Here is a 21,890-nt window from a genome sequence, read left to right as displayed (position 1 = left end):
ACCGGCTCTTTTACAGACGCGACTCGGTTCCCAACGTTCACCAAAAAGAGCCATTCGTTCGAGAACGGCCATTATTAATCCCTGACGGCCGAGAGGGGAGCACCGGGGGCGGGAGACATCAACACAGTCCGACGGTGTGCTCACGGCAGTCATGGCGGCGCCGTTAGCTCACTTCGATGAAGACTGGCAAGATTTTAACGAGTTCAAGCCGGTGAGTGATTCAGCAGACAGACTGACAGACAGACAGACAGACAGACTGGACCTCCTGAACTCTAACGCGGGCGTCCCGTCCGCGGGCCTGGAAGATTTCTCCGACCTCGACAACAGCTTCTCCGGGGAAACATGCAGCTTCAAATCAATGGAAGATCTCGTCCACGACTTCGACAAGAAGCTGACAGTGTGCTTCCGAAACTACAACACGAAGACCGAGAACATCGCCCCCATCAAACCCATCTCAGAGGACAGCTTCCTGAAGGACGACGAGTAAGTTGATTTGTTGACTCGCTCATTCTTCAAAGTTCAGCATTTTGAGCAAGCTAGCCTAGTTGGTTAGCACTAGCTAGCAATCAGTGTTAGACAAACAGACGAAGGGTAACGTTAAGATAAACCCCCATAACTTGGACGATATTGCAATTCCGCATTTTTAATTTAAATGAATTCCAATATTTGAAATTGTGTATTGCTCTTGGTGACACGTTGGCTTGCCAGCTAACGGCAACAACAATTAAGCCCCCCAACAACAAGAAGAAACGCTGGATAGTCAGGGTAAACAAACACAAAACACTGCCTGTTCACCTTATATTATTTTATGCAGAAAATCTCTGTATATTTTGGTTTTAAAAAGACCTGATTAATCCTCTAAGTGGCCAGTTGAACTAGCTGATTGGGTTCCTGATTAGTGATCTCGATGGACGGAAGTGGTCAAATTATGCAGTTTTTATTTGCTTGCCTTGACCTTTATGTGACCATGTCATCTTGATGCACCCTCGTGGGTTTCTGTCATAAGGTATATTATATTGCACAAATGAAAAACTGAAGGCTCGAAAAATCATTAGGAATTATTACAAATTTCTATCAGTGAATGGATTAGGCTACTTACAAATTACTGTAGGCTTTATTATCTGAATGTGTGAAGTGGACTCAAAACAAGGACAGGGTGGCATTTGGTGTTAAAGGAGTAACATGGGGATTTTCACTTTTCAACGTTCAGGGTTGTATGTTATCTGCACAAGAGGGCACTGAAGAAAAGTAGGCATCTCATTTCTATTGGGAGAGCACTATGAGGCCAAAACTGCTTGGCTGAATCAACTGGATGTTGTGCCGAGGTTGGAATTGAAGTTGAACCCGAAATGTTTGGCTTTGCAAGCAAGTGCCTACAGCCCTACACTCTGAACTTAGGTAGTCTACATGTAAACAAGCCTGTCAACCACAAGCACCGCAGTCACCTTCACAAAGAGCCTGGTTAGAGATGTGCATGCGCTGCAGACGCACAGTGTCTGAGGTTACCACGACGAAACAACCAGGTGAAATAAAGGGGAAGGCAGAAGAGAGAGATGACAGAGAAATGTTGTCTTATTTTATTTACATCACTGTTTATTTACATCACTGTTTATTTACATCACTGGCAGAATGCAGGCTAATTAGCCATTCTATTCATAATATTCAAATCGGTTCAATAAAAACGACCTCAACGCTTCTCATATCCCCAAAATGTCTGAGCTAGACACAGATACTCAACTGCTTGTCAGGGGTGGTCAGCTGTCATTGCCAGGAGATGTGGCAGCAGCTCTGACTAGATGGACACAGCTGTGTAGCAAGCTGATGGAGGTTGATGGCCCCAGCCCCTGACAACTAGTTGCCACTTCCAGTAGTCAGGGTGCCACGGGAAGGGGTTCAAATTAACTCTATTTACTAGCCAATGGCTGGTAAAGAATCTGGCTGGTGAATTTTCCAGCCAGCTGATTGGTAAGCCAAGAAGTTAGTTTTAACCCCAGGGCTGTGTGCATCCCCATTCTCTCTCTCTCTCTCTCTCTCTCTCTCGCTCTCTCTCGCTCTCCATCTCCCTCTGTCTCGTTCTTTCTCTCACACACAGGCGCTCAGATTTTTTGGCAGCCTTGCATGTTGCCACAGCTGCTGGTGAGGACACTTGTCTCACTATTCCATCTTAAATCTACAATAACAACATGAGCCATATTGAGGAGGGTATGTTAGAGATCATGACTCAATTTGAAAGGCATTGCCATGATGACTGCCTATATCTGTGATCATATTCATCATAACTGTCACCATACAGTAGCATCTCATAAAATGTCCTCCTGAACTGTCTGCACTGCGTGTGTGTGTGTGTGTCTGTGTGTGTGTGTCTGTGTGTGTGTGTCTGTGTGTGTGTGTCTGTGTGTGTGTCTGTGTGTGTGTCTGTGTGTGTGTGTGTGTGTGTGTGTGTGTGTGTGTGTTTTGTTTACCTTATATTTCTCCTGGGGAAACCCATTAAAACCAAAGTCTCATTTTCAATTGCCTTTGTTACAAAGCAAATTAAAAACATACATCAATACTAAAACATACATTTACACATTAAAACTGATGAATATCATGGCAACCTTATTTGCATGCATATAAAAGCTTCTTTTAAAAACATGCACTGACCTCAACCTCAGTTTCTTTTATCATATATTTTTTTTAAACTAACCAAAGAGACTAAGGCTTCCAATTTGATGGTCCCTTGAAACTCATTCCAAGCTCTAAGGCACAGTGAGACGATTTTCCAGCTCAAGGGACCTCAAGCAGTAAAGGAAGCAGTGACATTGTTAGCTCTGTTATAGGCTAGAGGCCTGTTGGCTTTTGGCGTTTTTCTTCTTCTGTAGCTCTGCGTTGTGCATTTTTTTGTAAGCCTTGATAAGAGTTGCGGCAAATCTAATATGGACCACGATGTTAATAGCCTTCTTGTTGTGATAGTCATTGATGAAATCACCCGACACAGGATTGGAAGCGGCAAACAATAATTTATTGGACAGAACTTAAACTCACATGGAACAGTCCCCGTCTCTCTCTGGCTGGCTGGAGCTGTGGGTAAAAGATCAGGCCTGACTCTTCTCCCCCGCTTGGTCTAATCAGGGCTGGGCAGCCACAGGCACAGCGAGTCTACCGCATTCACAATCAAAGTCTCAAGGTTTGGTTGAGACGTTAAATAGTGCTCTCTCGGCCCACCCCCCACGCCTAGGCCTGCCCGTTTAGGGCCTAGTAAAGCTAGATTGGTGGAGGAGTGACCATACGGATGTGTCGCCTGTCACCCCAACATGATATCTTAATCACCATTGGTTGTCAGGCAGGGTTGTGTGGTTTATAGTGTCCCATAGAGATGTGCCATTGATACCCCAGAGGAGAGCCCCCCCCTGTGGCCTAAGTGTGACCTTGACACCCACTACCCCGAACGGCCACAGCAGCGTCAGCTGTCTCCCTCACTCTATCGACTACACAATGTCCACGTGAAAACAAACAAAACACATTAAATCAAATACATAGCAGTAATACTCTGTAGATGTTAGAGACATTTCTCCCTGGATTCTTCAGGCCTATTCTCTGGAGGTAGATGACACACTTGCGCGCACACACAGAGATGGGGGGGCGAGGGATGGACTGGGGTGTTTGGACAGAAGCCTGGGTCCAGCTGGCTTTACGTCAAGAGCGTTTTCTGAGGGATGGTGCTTTTACAAGTGTTGTCCGGCCTTCTAATGAGCTCCAGTAGCTCCTCTGTCTGGCCCAGAGCTGAGACGCACAGCAAGGATGACAAGCAGAGAAGTCTGAGTGAGAGAGAGAAATGGAGACTTTGTGTGTGTGTGGCTATTTAAGTCTGAGGGAAATAGTTTGAGGTGATGTTGAGGTGATGTTTCAAACTAGGTCCTCTCTGGTTTTGAAAACTAGGCTGAGGTAGGCGACACCAGGACAGTTTGTCTCAGAACAACAGCTTGTGAGCGCTGGAGCCTGTTTATGCTCCGAGGTGTGTGTAGGTGCGTATATGTTCAGAGGTGTGTGTGTGTGTGTGTGTGTGTGTGTGTTTTTTGACTTGCTGAGAATAGCAATGCCACAACCACAGGGTGGCATCGCCGAAGGCCAAAATCAGCTCCTGCCAGCCTTTGCCCTATTTAGAAGATATCTCCAGCCTGTGTGTGCGCGTGTGTGCATGCGTGCGTGCGTGCGTCTCTAACAACAGTAGGGCAACACAGTGACGGGAAACTATTAAATAAAATACAAATATATTTTACACTGGTGGTGAACATACAGCAGACACGCCAGAGGGTGAAGCAGTGCCAAAGAAAATAAATGTTAAATAGTGAGTGCCCCAAACTAAGGTTGGGTACTGAATGAACTAAATACTTATAAAGATATCGACCGAATTACGTCAGTACTACAGAGTACCGATCCACGTGAAACCAGTTGGAGCCAAATTTCGGTACCCAAGAGCGCCTCTGGACGAGAGGGAGAGGGAGAGAGATTACATCACAGATTGTTCAATACAGTCAGAGCAGTCTAATAAGACTGCTTACCGTTTAGGCTAGCCTATTCATGGACATTTTAATAGCCTAACAGGGAGAAAAAGTAAAGAAGAAGAAGCTTCCATAATAAGTAGGGATGCACCGATATTAACATTTTGTTCGATACCGATATCAGATATTAACATTGCTGTCATGGCCAATAACCGATATTTACCGATGTCGTTATGATCTGTATAAAAACAAGCTTCTATGATGATCAAATGTTATACATACTGAAAAACACATGGAAACACTGTCTCTATTTCCAAAACATTTGGAAAAGCCAATCTTAGATTTACTGCATTGTTTCCTCTCAAAAACAACACACACAACAGAGCTAGACAGAAATAATTCTCAGTTGTTGACATCGGCCTTGTTTTGCCCATCGGGCCGATACCGATATATAAAAAAATGACTAACATCGGCCGATACCGATATGATTGCCGATATATTGTGCATCCCTAATAATAAGAAAAGGTAGAAACTCAGTGGTGTCTTTGCTGCTTGGCCCCCAATTATTGCATAATGGTCACTTCCCAAAATTCTAGGCCTTCAGTTGTACAGTTGAGAGTTGTTGAGCTGAGATGAACAGGGAAGGGGGGAAGAGGTGAGAACACCAGACACCCGCCAGCTAGTGCCATGTTACTGAGGGGGAGGACGTGGTTGAGTTGACTCTCTTCTCTGTTCTCTCTCTCTTCCTTTTTTTCTGGTTTGTCTGGTTTGTCTCCTGTCATCTTATTACCACTCTTCATCCCTTTCTCTTTCTCTCTCCTCCTGTCCTCTGTCAGGGTGTGGAACGCTCTGACGGATAACTTTGGAAACGTGATGCCGGTGGACTGGAAGACCTCTCACACTCGCTGTCTGCACCTCCCAACACTCAACCTCAGCGAGCAGGGGGTAAGGCGCGCACACACACACACACACACATGCCCAGCCAAAATCTTTTACCTACCTACCCACATTCAACCTTCATCATCATACGCATATATACGTTCACCATCTTACACATCGAAATCTTTACCATACACATAGAAACCTTCACCACACACATAGAAACCTTCACCACACACACAGAAACCTTCACCATACACATAGAAACCTTCACCATACACACAGAACCCTTCACCGTACACACAGAACCCTTCACCACACACACAGAACCCTTCACCACACACACAGAACCCTTCACCATACACACAGAAACCTTCAACATACACAGAAACCTTCACCACACACATAGAAACCTTCACCACACACACAGAAACCTTCACCACACACAGAACCCTTCACCATACACACAGAACCCTTCACCACACACAGAACCCTTCACCATACACACAGAAACCTTCACCACACACATAGAAACCTTCACCACACACATAGAAACCTTCAACATACACACAGAACCCTTCACCATACACACAGAACCCTTCACCATACACACAGAACCCTTCACCATACACACAGAACCCTTCACCACACACACAGAACCCTTCACCAAACACAGAACCCTTCACCATACACACAGAACCCTTCACCGTACACATAGAACCCTTCACCGTACACACAGAACCCTTCACCGTACACACAGAAACCTTCACCGTACACACAGAAACCTTCACCGTACACACAGAACCCTTCACCGTACACACAGAACCCTTCACCGTACACACAGAAACCTTCACCGTACACACAGAAACCTTCACCACACACACAGAAACCTTCACTATCATACACATAGAAACCTTCACTATCATACACATAGAAACCTTCACCATACACACAGAAACCTTCAACTTTAACCGGGCAATCTCCATGCACCCACCGGCGAAGACCGTGCGTCTCTAGCCCACTCAGGGGCTGAATTGTGGGGTCTGTGGCGTGGACAGTGGCGTGGCGATGAGACTCCGCCCCCTCAGGTCAGAGCTGGTCGGGGACAAGGTACCCCTCTCTGGGCCACCTACCCGCCCACACCGGTGAAGACCATGTGCCTCTAGCCCACTCAGGGGCTGAGTTGTGGGGCCCGTGGCGTGGATAGTGGCGTGATGGTTAGGCTCCGCCTCCTTGGGTCACAGCCAGTTGGGGACAGTGTACCCCTCTCCGGGCCACCTACTTGACTCCACCGGTGAAGACCGTGTGTCTCTAACCCACTCAGGGGCTGTGTTGTGGGGCCCGTGGCGTGGATAGTGGTGTGCTGGTTAGGCTCCGCCCCCTTGGGTCACAGCTAGTTGGGGACAGTACAGTGACCTCCGGGCACTTTCCATGCTTCCCACCAGTGAAGATCATGTGTCTCTATTCCACTTTGGCTGAGTTCTGTGCTACCACAATAGTTATAATAGGGTGCCTGTACCTTTAAGAGAGGCTGCACATGCACACAAATTCAAAAAAAGCAACAGATGCCACCACTCTAATCCCAACTGACACGCTGATCCTAGACATGGTCCACTTAGACAGCTCTATTGCGAAAACAATGTTACAGCTTATATATTACCATACCATAGTAATCCTGAGAACCTGCAGAACATTTCTATGTATAATATGTCCGTATAGCTTAAACACTGTAGGCATGGCGACAAGTTAGAAAAAGTGTAAAAATGCAAAATTAGCAGCTCAAAAGTTAGTACGGCACCATATGTTTCAATGGGGAGCGCAGTTGCCGAACAAATGGTCATACCTCAAAAACGGTAAGTCACACAGCCTGGATACTTACATTGTACGAATCAGCACAGTTGTGTGAACGTTTTGATGTATAATATGTGTATGAGTTGTTAAAACTGTAGGCATGGAGACAAGTTAGAAAAAGGGTAAAAATGCAAAATTAGCAGCTCAAAAGTTAGTGTGGTGCCATACATTTCAATGGGGAGCGCAGTTGCCATACAAATCGTCATACCGTGAAAACTATAAGTCACACAGCTTAGATACTTACATTGTATGAATCAGCACAGTTGTGTGAATGTTTTGATGTATAATATGTGTGAGCTTTCAAAACTGTAGGAGTGCCAGCAGTTTACAAATTGTGTGAATATTTTCAAAGCAACTGCTGCCACCACTCTAAAAACATAATGATACTCAACATTCCACAAGCAGTTTCAATGGCACAAAAATTACTATTAAAAGTTAAATTAATAAAAAACTATAAATAAAAAAAATAAAAAATATGAATACATCCAGGAAACAGCTAAAGACTATAAACATTTTAAAGTTTGAATGAAGTTTCTAGGACAAAGTATGAAGAAGTAGTTAAGGGCCAAAAAACTGAGGAGAATAATAATAATAAAGAAAGAAATGGTGGGAATATCACAAGTTGGGCTAGCTTCTACAAGCTAGCCCACCTAATAATAATAATAACAATCATAATTAGTCTGTGCCACTTCACCACCCCGGCAGGTTTTCTTAGGCCGTGTCTAGGGGTCAAAGGTGAAAGTTTGACAGGTCATAGCAGCAATGAGAGTGGTTTGTCGGCAGACTGGTAGCAGTGCCTGGTCCAAAATCTAGTTTTCCACTTGCATGATGTAACGGTAAGTTCATATCAACGCTTGTAATATTTGAGTCTGGCAGCAAAAAGAGACCCTAACCCATGGTAGATGGGCGGGGTCAGGTTGGGCGGGAATGGCCGATCGCGGAAGTCGTTACTGATTGGTGCCCCATGATTTTAGGGGGTACCAATCACAGGATTTAGAAACCAGTTTGTAGCTTGAAGTGTCCCATGGGTCTCATACGTCTGACGTGGAGACTAGGGGTTTAGCAATACAAGGAAGTTGATGACGCTTCTGCAGGAAGGATGTGGGAAAGGGGGTTGATTGAGTGATGAGTTAAGTGTTTTATCAACACCACCTCTCTGCATGATCCTGATTGCCTTCAGAAGGCCTTCTCTCTGCATCTTCAAACTGTTCAATGATTGATGAAAAGAGATGTAAATACTATTCTTTGTTTGATAAATGGAGTGTATCTCAGTTACAGTTGTCACGATACCAATATTTGACCTGCGATACTATACCAGCCAAAGTATCACGATACCAAGTAGTATCACGATACCGCAGCATTTAATTTGTATTTATTTTTATGAACGTGCAATGTATTTACAGTACATTACAGTACAGTGTATTCACTTTATACGAGTGGTGCATGAATAACATGCAGTTAATGCATTACATTGTAGCTCTACAGGTAAGTAAAAAGATATTATGCATATTCTGAATTATTAATATTAAATATTTAAAACACATATCTACAACAACTACTGAATCAGTCATGTATACACACAAGTGTAGTATCACCAACCACCAGTAAAGGTCAGCGGAGAGCCACTGGGTTTTGGTTGATGGCAGCGACATCAACATGCTTTATCTAGCTTTCACTTTTGTGAAAATCAAATGACCAAATGTCAAGAGGTGGATATCATTGGATTATCATTGGATTCGTCTCAGCCTACATAATCTAGCTCACATTACTTTAAGGAGTTTGGAGTTGGAATAAGAGGACGACAATTTTCATTCAACAGCTGTGCATGACGACATGACAGCAGATAGGCTAACGTTACTTCATTAGCTAGCCAGCTGGCTAGCTTTGGCTGGCTAGCTAGTAACTACCAACAGCAGCACACACTTTAGCTAAGAGGTTTATTCATTCATTTTTGTAATATTGGCTAATGGCAAGAACACTGCTAAAGTCATACTAACCTCATTAGCTCGTCTGTATTCCAGTGCAAGGTCTGGATGACGAGATTGTAGGCTAGATGCTTTATTAAGTTTGATGTGTTGCCTCCTTTTGCATGTACGGCATTGCTGCATCGCCTGCACAACGGACGGCCATCATCTATCGCGTTGCCTTGTTTATCGGGTTTAAAACCAAAATAGTTCCATATTAAACTTTTAGAGTTATGTTTCTTCAATAATGTTACATTTGATGGTGCGGACTCGGAGCTAGGGAACGCTTCTGACATTACGATAGCCTACTGAGAACAAGACTGGCTCGCGCCCAGACATACACAGATAACGTCAACATTACTGCGGAGCTGCATGTGTGCGCGAGCCAACACATTGGGAGCTGCCACAACGGTGTCGCGAACCAGTCTTCACATTAGCAGAAACCAGTGAAATTGGGAACAGAGGTAACATTGTCCCGCGTCCCTGTTCAACGGTAGTACCGTTGTATAGAGCTTATACTGTAGTATAGTTGGCATCGTGACGTTTTGGCACCGCGGTAGACCGTTGGTACCGGTATATCGTGCAACACTAATACTACTTTTTTAAGGGAACTTTTCACGGACTGTGTGTCTTGCTTGGAAATTCTTTCTCCACTGCAGTATTAAAATTCTCATGTAACTGAGAAACAAGTATGTTTATAAGTAAATATTTCCGTGACACTTCACATTTAAAACACACACTCACTCACCTCACACTCAACCTGCTTGCTTTGTTAGCTCGACTAAACCTGTCTGTCCTGTCTGCCTGTCTCTGTCCATCTGTCTGTCCTGTCTCTGTCCATCTGTCTGTCCTGTCTCTGTCCATCTGTCTGTGTGCCTGTTGTGGACAGAAGCTAGACAACATGCCCCTGGACCTATCAGATGATGAGGAGCTGAGGGAGCAGATGGACATGCACTCCATCATCGTGTCCTGCATCAGTGACGAGCCACTATTCACCGCTGAGCAGGTACTCTCTCACACACACACACACACACACACACACACACACACACACACACACACACAGTCATGTAGTACATAGACTCATTGTTTTCCACACAAATGCTCCGAAAACTCACATTCCATTCACTGACACACATCCTTACAGAAGTGCGCGTGCACGTTTGTGTGTGTGTGTGCGCGCACGCTAGGTGATTGAGGAGATCGAGGAGATGATGCAGGAGTCTCCAGACCCTGAGGATGACGGGAGCCCGTCCCAGTCAGACCTGTCCCTGCTCTCCCAGGACCTCCACGCGCTCAAACGCTCCAGCTCCAACACCAGCTATGAGGACCGTGAGTACGCGCGTGTGTGCGTGTGTGTGTGTGTGTGTGTGTGTGTGTGTGTGTTTGTGTGTGTGTGGTTTAGGGTCAAAGCCGCGCCATGGCGAAACCGCGACCCTGTTATTCGCACGGCTGTCTGTTTGCGTGCTTTTGACCTATGAATGATTTGACCGAAAACTGAAATGAGACCGGCTTGCTGAAATGAGACCGGCTTGCTATCTGTTTTAAATCAGTGAATCACACAATTTACTAAAGGCCAGCTGTTAAAGGATTTAAACTTTTTAGAAGAACAAAAGCTAATGGGTGTCATGGTGCGCGCACAAATGATTTTCTAATTCCATTTTTCCCTGTAAATACGTAATGTAAAAACAACAGATGTCTATGTTCAAGCATTAGATAGTTTAGGCTATTTACAGTGTCAGCAAATGATCAGCATAGCCTGGGCCTACTGGGGGCCATGAACACCTCGCAGCAATACCATAGGATGTAATACCATAGGATGGAATATCAGGAGCTTTCACAGAGTGAAATGGGAAGAAAAAGACTATGTATAGGCTATTTAAACAAATAAACAGTTAACAAGCACCCACATCATTGCATTGAACTATAAACAAATAATAGTACTTAATATAGTCTAAGTAAATGGAATAAAATGGAATAATAATTATTTAAATTGGTTTTAGATTTGTTTTGCCTCTTGAAAGGGACATCTATTTCTGTTCATGAGAACAACATGGCCTGTTCCTACCCAGAACCCCAAATCGTGTTAGAAAGTAGAAATTGAATGAAACTGATGGGACAAGGAAATAAAGGAAAGAATGGCAATATAATGTTGTGAGCGCCGACCAATCCAACATGCAAGGTTACGCACGGCCTTGCACGCACACAACATTCATATCAATTGCTTATTGAAGAGTAAACAGATCCATTATGTAAGCCCTTCTATCTGTACTCAACTCCACAGCAGCTACAGACTCACTATAGAACTATTATATCAGATTAGATACAACTGGACAGCAATTACTGCTTCTACATGCAGTACATGGCTCTTCTATAACTAAATGTATATCAACCGTTAATGAGGTGGTTCATAGCTAAGGTTCTGATTTGATTTACATTGCCATTCAGCCCCATTCATTCTGGAGATCCATGCACAATGCCTCACAAAGACCGCTAATAAAACGCAGTCTTCTTTTGAACTGAAAATGAGTGGGTCTCTTTTCATCAGCGGTTTTCCTAATCTACTCCAGAGGTTTGTGGCTGTGATGCTAAAGTTTGGCGGTACATTTTATTTTGAATTACAAAATGCTCAAATCATTTAATCAATGTTCAGTTATTAAACTAAGGTGCAGGCCAAATCCCCCCCCCCCCCCCCCCCTTAGCCCGAGCCCTACATTTTGCTCGTTCCCGCGATTCCCATTCCTTTGAGCTTCTAGGGCTAGGGGGCATATCGAGGGTTAGTGGACGTTCAAACAACCCTCCAAAACCAGGGTTTTCAGATGCTGACTCGAAACCAAGGGGTAGAAGAATACTCACAGGATGCTCTGTGAACCGAGGCAGTGATATGAAACACAGCCAGTGCAGTGAAAAAACATGGGGAAGAAGCCCAGTATTTTCACAAATAATCATTCAAAAATTGTTAAATCCGTGGAATAACTTAATAACTCAATGTAGATGCAAAGGAACATGTCATTGGATCGTTGTGACACGCATTTCAGAAAAAAAATCGCTATTCACAAGGGCTGGGTATCGATTCAGAATTTCAAGAATTGATTCGATTCCAATTCACAAGGTTCAGAATCGATTATCACAATTCGATTCGATTCAATATCGATTCAGTTAGTGTTACTTAAACCAGATTTTTTATTTTTTAGCTGTAACCTTAATTACATGACTGCCAAGTTATGCAACACATCAATACTAGGGCTGGCTATCGATACTGATTTCCAAAAATGAATGAATGAATGAATGAATCATTGAATGAATTAATGAACTATTCATTCCTTAATTTAATTATTCATTCATTAAATAAAAGATCAATTTTGGGATTCATGAAACGATTCTGAATCATTTGATTCAGAATCGATGAATCGATTTTTTTTTTTAACCCAGCCCTACTATTCACAATGTCAACTGCATTTCAATGCATTCCTGCATTTTGTTGCTACTGTGCATGTTGAATGCAATGTGATGAATAGAACTTTGTGTAAACGACGATTCTTGAGTGACAGTAGAGGTGACTCAATGTCCCATGTATGAAGTGTGAAAAATAACGACGCAGCAATTTTCCCCGGCCACTCATCTGATATCAGTGCATTTTAATGGGCACGACTAACGCAAATCAGGCAACTAATACAATTCCGAAAGATGTAGCGAGTGATGTCCCATTTCTTAGGAAAAGATTTCAACCCCTATCCCTTGTGGCTCCGTTCTGAAGGGCCACAACCCAGTCGAGGGCACTCCAAAACTAGCCGCTAGGGCTAAGGGGGGTATTGTGATTGGGCCTAACAATCCACCAACCAGATCTACGATTTCCTATCAACACCCTCAAACTACAGAACCTGTACCATATCCCCCCCCCAGGCTTGTGTGGCCTGTCGGTGTCGGAGCTGAGCGAGGCGCTGGAGGAGGTGGAGACGGCGATCCGGCGCTACAGCGAGGAGCTGATCCAGGCGCTGGCGCTGCGGGACGAGCTGGACTTCGAGAAGGAGGTGAAGAACGGCTTCATCTCGCTGCTCATCGACGTGCAGAACCGGCAGAAGGAGCACCGCGAGCTGCTCCGCAAGAAGAGGAAGGTCCGGACGGCCGGCGGGGCCAGGGCTGACCGCACCCACGTACCCGGCACGGTGAGAGAGGAGGGGGGGGGGCGGGGCCAGGGCTGACCGCACCCACGTACCCGGCACGGTGAGAGAGGGGGGGGGCGGGGCCAGGGCTGACCGCACCCACGTACCCGGCACGGTGAGAGAGGAGGGGGGGGCGGGGCCAGGGCTGACCGCACCCACGTACCCGGCACGGTGAGAGAGGAGGGGGGGGCAGGGCCAGGGCTGACCGCACCCACGTACCCGGCACGGTGAGAGAGGAGGGGGGGCAGGGCTGACCGCACCCACGTACCCGGCACGGTGAGAGAGGAGGGGGGGCAGGGCTGACCGCACCCACGTACCCGGCACGGTGAGAGAGGGGGGGGGGCAGGGCTGACCGCACCCACGTACCCGGCACGGTGAGAGAGGGGGGGGGGTGAGGGGGGAGGAGAGACGGTGAAAGAGGGCGGGAGGGCGGTGAGAGAGGAGGGGGGGAGGAGGAGAGACCGTGCGAGGAGGAGGGATGAGAGACGATGAGAGGGGGTGGGGGGGCGGTGAGAGAGGAAGGGGGGAGGAGAAGAGACCGTGCGAGGAGGAGGAGGGGGAGGAGGAGGAGAGACGATGAGAGGGGGTGGGGGGGCGGTGAGAGAGGAGGGGGGGGAGGAGGAGAGACCGTGCGAGGAGGAGGCGGAGGGGGAGGAGAGACGGTGAGAGGGGGTGGGGGGGCGGTGAGAGAGGAGGGGGGGGAGGAGAAGAGACCGTGCGAGGAGGAGGCGGAGGGGGAGGAGAGACGGTGAGAGGGGGTGGGGGGGCGGTGAGAGAGGAGGGGGGGAGGAGGAGAGACCGTGAGAGGAGGAGGCGGAGGGGGAGGAGAGACGGTGAGAGGGGGTGGGGGGGCGGTGAGAGAGGAGGGGGGGGAGGAGGAGAGACCGTGCGAGGAGGAGGCGGAGGGGGAGGAGAGACGGTGAGAGGGGGTGGGGGGTGACACACACAGGTAGATGCGTCCACCGTTTTTAAACACCGCAGTTGCGCCTGGTTTGCACGTTTGAATCCAGCTGCCTTTCTGCTCCTCCTGCCTGCTAGACGGGTCAACTTCCTCTCTGTCTTCTGCTCTTCCCCTCCTCCCTCCCTCTAGCTCTTCACTATGGAGGGACTCTCCACTGTCATTCAAAATGGCCTCCGGCAAACTTTCGGCAGTGCAGGAGGGGACAAGCAGGTGCCCCTCTCTCTCTCTCTCTCCCTCTCTCTCTCTCTCTCTCTCTCTCTCTCGAGCTACGCTTGTTTCTGTGACATGTTTTCTCTACGACAGCCGCCATTCTGTCACGTGTATTTCTCCATTTATTTTTGGTCGTTCACTGTTCATTTTCTTTAGTTCTCTTCATGCTCTCTTGTTTCTGATCTTCCATTTCTTCCATTTCTTCTCATTTCTTCTCAGATTCTATCCTCAGAAGGATTCACGCCACATTTGTTTCAGAACTGTTTTCATCTCCTAATTTCTCTTCTCTCTGCTTTCCCTGTTTGTGAACTGATCTGTGCCGTCTGATTGGCTGTGAGAAAGACTTGTCTAGCAAGTGTTTAACCAAACCAGGGCTACAGAGTGCGACTAAATTGGTTGCATTTGTGACCATTTCTCTGTGCAGTGCAACTGATTATTTAAAATTGTCACCCCAGTGCAAATAGTCTAACTGAGAAGAGTCCTCCTCCTACAGACTACTGACCCTTCTCCTACGGGCGTGGTTTAGGTGTGGCGACGGCATGTGACAGGACTAGCCTGTGATAGACGGATGGTTCATCCAATCACCTGCCGAGTATTTTTTGAAGTGCCTGCCCTTTTCCAAACCGTGTCCAATGACGCCTCTCCAGATGGTTCTGTCTAACGGGTCATCTGGCGCTTCAGGTTCGCCTATTGTGGTGTCGCGGTAAAATGTTTGTGCCACCAAATATCTGTATGTATGTATGCTGGTGCCACTAACTGAGGAAGTTAGTCTGAAGCCCAGCAAATAGAAATTTCCCTTTGAAAATTCCCAGCATACTCACCCACTTACCTACACAGATGATTAGTCTCACATAGCCAGACACTCTGTTCATGCTGTGTCAGCGCTGGAGAAAGGTGTGGCTGGACTCATTACCGATCGGGGATCGGGGGCGGGGGTTCTTTAAACCAATCACAATCGTCTTCGCCTAGCGGTTGGTTAGGTGGTTTCTGTGTCATGTAGTGAAATGTAAGGATGTTCCTATTAGACAGTAATTGCCAACATATTCTTTGTATATCTTTACATTCATCCACTGAAGGAACCATACAGGGCTGCCTTATTGCACGGTCCAGATCTTCAATCAAACGTTCAGTGTGTAGGTGTCTAGCTCTCCGCTCACGTGGTTGTTGTTTCATGTAGTGAAGGAGACTTGAAAACCGGTAACACGCAGATACGGGAGTCGGGATTGAATCTGATTGTCGCCACTGATTGGGCCAGATGTGTAATCTGTAGCCACTGATTGGGCCAGATGTGTAATCCGTAGCCACTGATTGGGCCAGATGTGTAATCCGTAGCCACTGATTGTGCAGGAATAAACAAATGTCAAGGTTTATCTCCAAAACCTGCGTTTTTGACTGCATTAACCAATCACAGATACTCAGCGTTTGCCTAGAGTTGCCTAATGACAGTGTGATTTTAGTTTGCTGTTCTTGCACTTTGCCTTCAGCACTTAGAATATGCTCTTAGTCACTTGTTTTAGAAAGGAGATGCACAAGTGTGAGTTCTGGCAAGTAGGAGTACATTGGCTTTATTTATGTCACTTTGGATGAAAGCATCAGCTAATTGACTAATGTAATGTAAATGTAATTATTCCTCAACAATTCAAACTGTTGTGGCTGATTATGTACTAGCAGTAGATGTGATAACATTTTCTGTTGCTGTTTCTATATGCTTTCTCTTTTTATTATTTGGTTTTGTTATGTTTTTGCACTTCAGTTTTTCACAATTCACAATTCAGTTTTTCTTTAGCTGTGTTCCGTATCCACTTGATGTCCACGTCCCCCCGGCCTTCTGTCCCCCTCTGTCCCCCTGCGTCCCCCCGGCCTTCTGTCCCCCTCTGTCCCCCTGCGTCCCCCCGGCCTTCTGTCCCCCTCTGTCCCCCTGCGTCCCCTCGGCTCTCTGTCCCCCTGCGTCCCCCCGGCCTTCTGTCCCCCTCTGTCCCCCTGCGTCCCCTCGGCTCTCTGTCCCCCTGCGTCCCCCCGGCCTTCTGTCCCCCTCTGTCCCCCTGCGTCCCCTCGGCTCTCTGTCCCCCTGCGTCCCCTCGGCTCTCTGTCCCCCTGCGTCCCCCTGCACCACCCCATCCTTCTGTCCCCCTGCGTCCCCTCGGCTCTCTGTCCCCCTCTGTCCCCCTGCGTCCCCTCGGCTCTCTGTCCCCCTGCATCCCCCTGCACCACCCCATCCTTCTGTCCCCCTGCGTCCCCTCGGCTCTCTGTCCCCCTCTGTCCCCCTGCGTCCCCTCGGCTCTCTGTCCCCCTGCATCCCCCTGCACCACCCCGTCCTTCTGTCCCCCTGCATCCCCCCGGCCTTTTGTCCCCCTCTGTCCCCCTGCGTCCCCTCGGCTCTCTGTCCCCCTGCGTCCCCCTGCACCACCCCATCCTTCTGTCCTCCTGCGTCCCCCCGGCCCTCTGTCCCCCTGCGTCCCCCTGCACCACCCCGTCCTTCTGTCCTCCTGCGTCCCCCCGGCCCTCTGTCCCCCTGCGTCCCCTCGGCTCTCTGTCCCCCTGCGTCCCCCTGCACCACCCCGTCCTTTTGTCCCCCTGCATCCCCCTGGCCCTCTGTCCCCCCCGACCCTCTGTCCTCCTGCGTCCCCCCGGCCCTCTGTCCCCCCCGACCCTCTGTCCCCCTGCATCCCCCTGGCCCTCTGTCCCCCCCGACCCTCTGTCCTCCTGCGTCCCCCCGGCCCTCTGTCCCCCTGCGTCCCCCCGGCCCTCTGAGACTGACGTGTGCTTCTCTCCCCAGTATCTGACCACCGTCATCCCCTACGAGAGCAAGGCCGGCTCCCCCTCAGTGGAAGACCTCCAGATCCTCACCAAGAGTGAGTCCACCGCCTCTGACCCCAGAACGCTGGCTAACCTGCTCCTTAGTCCTCTCATGAGTCCGTATGAGGTTGTCCTCTGTCAGGCTGTGTCAAGTGTTGCTCCAGCTTCTCTCCAGATGCTGAAACTCCTTATTACTGGTATTATCTTACCACTATAAGAGGGCTTGAATGGATCTTCACAGTTTGTGTATCTGTCCTCTTGTTTACGTCCCCAGTACTCCAGGCCATGAGAGATGACAGTGAGAAGGTGCCCAGCCTATTAACAGACTACATTCTCAAAGGTGACCTCCCACTCTCCGTCCACCACATGAACATTACACACATCCCCAAGTCTGCTGGTATTATCTGTGCTCCATAGACCGGAAGGACATGGCTGCCACACATCACTACACAGGCGAAAACCCTCCTCCATCTCTCATCCTTCTGTACCGTGAGAAGACCAGACTGGTGAAATGTGAAGGAGACAGACAGACAGACACAGACAGACAGACAGACAGACAGACAGACAGACAGACAGACAGACAGACAGACACAGACAGACAGACAGACAGACACAGACAGACAGACAGACACCGACAGACAGACAGACACCGACAGACAGACAGACACCGACAGACAGACAGACACCGACAGACAGACAGACACCGACAGACAGACAGACACCGACAGACAGACAGACACCGACAGACAGACAGACACAGACAGACAGACACCGACAGACAGACAGACACCGACAGACAGACAGACACCGACAGACAGACAGACACCGACAGACAGACAGACACCGACAGACAGCCAGACACCGACAGACAGACAGACCGACCGACCTGCTTATTGTCCCATACATACACGTGTTTGTTCTCTTGCTGCTGTTGTCTGTGTGTGTGTCTTAATGCTCGGGTGTGCTACCTGTTCTTGTGTTGCTCTTTCTTCCTTTATTGCCCGATCTTGTGATTTTAGGGTGTGTTGGCGGCGTTTGGATGTATGCTTGCTCTTGTGCTGCTGTCTGTCTGTCTGTCTGTGTTAATGCTAAGTGTTCCTCCTGTTCTGCTGGTGCTGTCTTGTCTTGCTGTGTTGCCTTCAGTCCGTGAGCCAGTAGGGTCGGTCGCTGCCATCTCAGGGGAATAATGCTAACAGGGATTTTTGGTAAGGTAAACATCTCTAGAGTTAGACTATATGTGATAGCACTGCACCAGTGGTAGCTTTATGTGTACTGCCATGCATTTTATAATGCTATCCTAAAATAAACCTTTCTGAAGTGGCCAGTTTGAGCTACAGTACGTATTCAACCTAGTGGCATTTTATCACCAGGGATCCCACAACATTGACATTCGCCACAACGATGGCTGAGTTCAAGCACTTTTCAGCAAACATCAAATTCTACATTGAAAACGGTGTCATTGGCACTTGCAGTACAGTGCCCAGCTGTAGTGGAGTGAATCTTTTCATCTTTAGAAAAATATTTGTCTTGTTTATTTTGGAAAAGTATGAGGCATAGCATAAGGCATATGTATGTATGGGGCATACCCAGCAATGTGAGATTGGCTTTTGGTCCCTGGTGCTGATATTTAAACCAGTCCAGCTTGGGATTGTCTGATTCTCCGGATCTGTTTGCTTTGCAAGTGTCCACTAAGCAGTTTCCTTGGTTTTAAATGATGATCTTGTTGAAATTGGCTTGGCCCTCCAAACTTCCCCCTCAATACAGTTTTAAAACGAAAATGTATGTGTGCCTAGATGGTGATACAAAAGATATGCTATGCCTCATGCACTATATTTAGTTAATTGAATTCCATAATACATTTCCTTCAAATCTCTAAGTAAACATGGTATTCATACTTTAGGTTAGGTACCGGGGAAACTTTGGTTGCATCTTTCATGAAAACAGAAGTACATCTTATGTACCGTGTAGTCACTGTATTGTCACTGCCAGTTATAGATGACATTTCTAGAGATGCTGATTATAACATGTTTTCAGAAAGACATGGTGTGCTTTGAGCTTTACTCCCACCAATATTCAGAGAAAGGGCGAATAATAAGAGAGAACCATCAGTTTGAAGCAGAATGCCTTATTCTGTTCTATGCATAGTTTTGAAAAGTGTGTACGTGAGGCCTGGTTATAATAGTAATAACACAGAAATAACAACATAAGAGTAATAACACACAAAGCTCACACAGATGCAATGCTACCACATATTTTCTAGCACTAGGGGTGTACACCTTGCCAAAAATGACAGAATTATTATTCCCCCCAGATGGCAACTGTGGCCCAAATTTGGGTTTCTGGGTCACGGACTAGATGATGTGATTGTAAGTAAGTAGGTGTGATGCCTTTTGCCAGGCTGCTATTGTAAATAGAATGTTTAAATGTATAAATGTTTTACTGTTTTTACTGTTGGAAAAAACACCCAAAAAAGAACAAAAGATGGATAATAACTTAATTTATTCACAAATCTATTCAGTATCATACAATATTGTACATTATATGTTTGTGTTGCTTGCTGTATCAGTATACAAAACCTGACTCTTAGAATGAACCTTGCCAGTCACACTGCTATGAGGATGATATTACAGTCTGGGTACATCAGTTAGGATTCTACTGCTGTATTATCAGCTAACTTTTATTAACTGCTATTCTAGGCTGCTTACACAATACTGTTATTGCTACATTACTACTTCTCTTCAACTAACACTGCTGCAGTGTAGCCTGCTGGTGGCGCTGCAGCGCTGCTCTGTTGTGTTGACCTGTGCCCTCCTTGTTTCTCATCTATGCTGCGTTGTTCTCTCGCTAGCTCTGGTATGAGAGCAGGATGTGGAGGTTTGTGAGGCGAACGCAACCGCACGCACGCACACGCGCACACACTCACTCACAGACTGGACCCATCATACTCAACCTGTACTTAAATCCTTGTGCGCTTGTTTGTGCGCTCAGACAAGCAGCCCCTCTGTCTCTGATGCACACAGACAGACTCTCAGGGTGTGTTGAGGACAGACTCGGGGTGTGTTGAGGACAGACTCTCGGGGTGTGTTGAGGACAGACTCTCGGGGTGTGTTGAGGACAGACTCTCGGGGTGTGTTGAGGACAGACTCTCGGGGTGTGTTGAGGACAGACTCTCGGGGTGTGTTGAGGACAGACTCTCGGGGTGTGTTGAGGACAGACTCTCGGGGTGTGTTGAGGACAGACTCTCGGGGTGTGTTGAGGACAGACTCTCAGGGTGTGTTGAGGACAGACTCTCGGGTGTGTTGAGGACAGACTCTCGGGGTGTGTTGAGGACAGACTCTCGGGGTGTGTTGAGGACAGACTCTCGGGGTGTGTTGAGGACAGACTCTCGGGGTGTGTTGAGGACAGACTCTCGGGGTGTGTTGAGGACCCCCAGCTCCGCCCACTGGCTCACGCGTAGCTCCCACGCAGTGCTTGTGATGACATCATACACCCACTCTCTCTCTCTCTCTCTCTCTCTCTCACCCCACCCTGCCCAGCTTGTAGCACCATAAAGGTGTCGTCGCGTGCGCGGTTCATCCAAACTAAGCAGGGTCCTTTCTCTCCCGGTCACCCCGTTCATGTCATCCTCTCTCCCGGTCACCCCGTTCATGTCACCCTCTCTGCTGGTCACCCCGTTCATGTCACCCTCTCTGCTGGCTCTCTCCCCCAGAGGAGGAGGCCTCTCGTTCAAACTCTCTCCCTTGTTTTGTGCGTCACGTTTCCAGTGACACTTTGCTCTGTGCTCTTGTCTTCACAGTTCTCTGTCCAACATAAACCCGGCGGTGGAGCCCGGTGTTCTAGAACCTCCCGACAGAACGCTTCATCCCAATGAGTTGAATCTCCCACCACCACCTTCCTTAATATAATGGACTCTTCCTCTGGATTATTTCTTCTCTGCCACATCTTTCTCCTGTACTTAAAGGACAATGCTCGTTTTTGACAACCTGGACCTTATTTACGATAAGACGTTTGACTCACCGAGATCACTTTGGTGTAGTTCGGAGGCATGTAGAAGAAATTTAAAATCCATCGCGAGCCAGTATATCCATGTAATGGCGGTGGTGGGGGCACTGAGAATGCAGTTTCTAAAAATCTATTTTCTGCCGCGAAACGGTTGTTTTCATCAATCTGTCTTTATGAATCACTAGTTGTGCTTACATAGAGCGTAGGCCTGTTGTGGTTGTTCACATGCCTCTGTAATATGATCTTTAGAAACATCTTTCGAAACGAAATAGCTTCCCCACTTGCTCCAGCAATCGTTGCTCCAGCACGCTGTGCGCATGCGTGCTGGAGCAAGTGAGGAAGCTATTTCGTGTCTAAAGCTGTTTCTAAAGATCATATTACAGAGGCATGTGAAAAACCACAAGAGGCCTACGCTCTATGTAAGCACAACTAGCGATTCATCAAGACAGATTGATGAAAACAACCGTTTCGCGGCAGAAAATAGATTTTTAGAAACTGCATTCTCGGTGCCCCGACCACCGCCATTACATGGATATACTGGCTCGCGCTGGATTTTACATTTCTTCTACATGCCTCCGAACTA

At 47.4% G+C, this 21,890-nt stretch overlaps 1 protein-coding gene across 2 annotated transcripts; it reads left to right on the top strand.

Annotated features, from left to right (window-relative positions):
* Window positions 1-102: 102 nt before the first annotated feature.
* fez2b (fasciculation and elongation protein zeta 2b) lies at window positions 103-21,694 on the top strand. Of its 2 annotated transcripts, none has more exons than XM_084453332.1 (8): window positions 103-483; window positions 5,318-5,426; window positions 10,068-10,181; window positions 10,366-10,507; window positions 13,079-13,341; window positions 17,286-17,361; window positions 17,580-17,645; window positions 21,102-21,694. In XM_084453332.1, the coding sequence occupies exons 1-8, from the start codon at window positions 152-154 to the stop codon at window positions 21,116-21,118; spliced, it is 1,119 nt and encodes a 372-aa protein (XP_084309458.1). In that variant the 5' UTR covers window positions 103-151; the 3' UTR covers window positions 21,119-21,694. The 2 variants fall into 2 exon arrangements, with proteins under 2 accessions (XP_084309458.1, XP_084309457.1); XM_084453331.1 differs by having other exon boundaries at window positions 10,065-10,181.
* Window positions 21,695-21,890: the final 196 nt, after the last annotated feature.

Source organism: Borostomias antarcticus (assembly GCF_949987555.1).
Source record: "Borostomias antarcticus genome assembly, chromosome: 19".
NCBI classification, from domain to species: domain Eukaryota; kingdom Metazoa; phylum Chordata; class Actinopteri; order Stomiiformes; family Stomiidae; genus Borostomias; species Borostomias antarcticus.
This window is presented reverse-complemented; position numbering and strand designations above follow the sequence as displayed.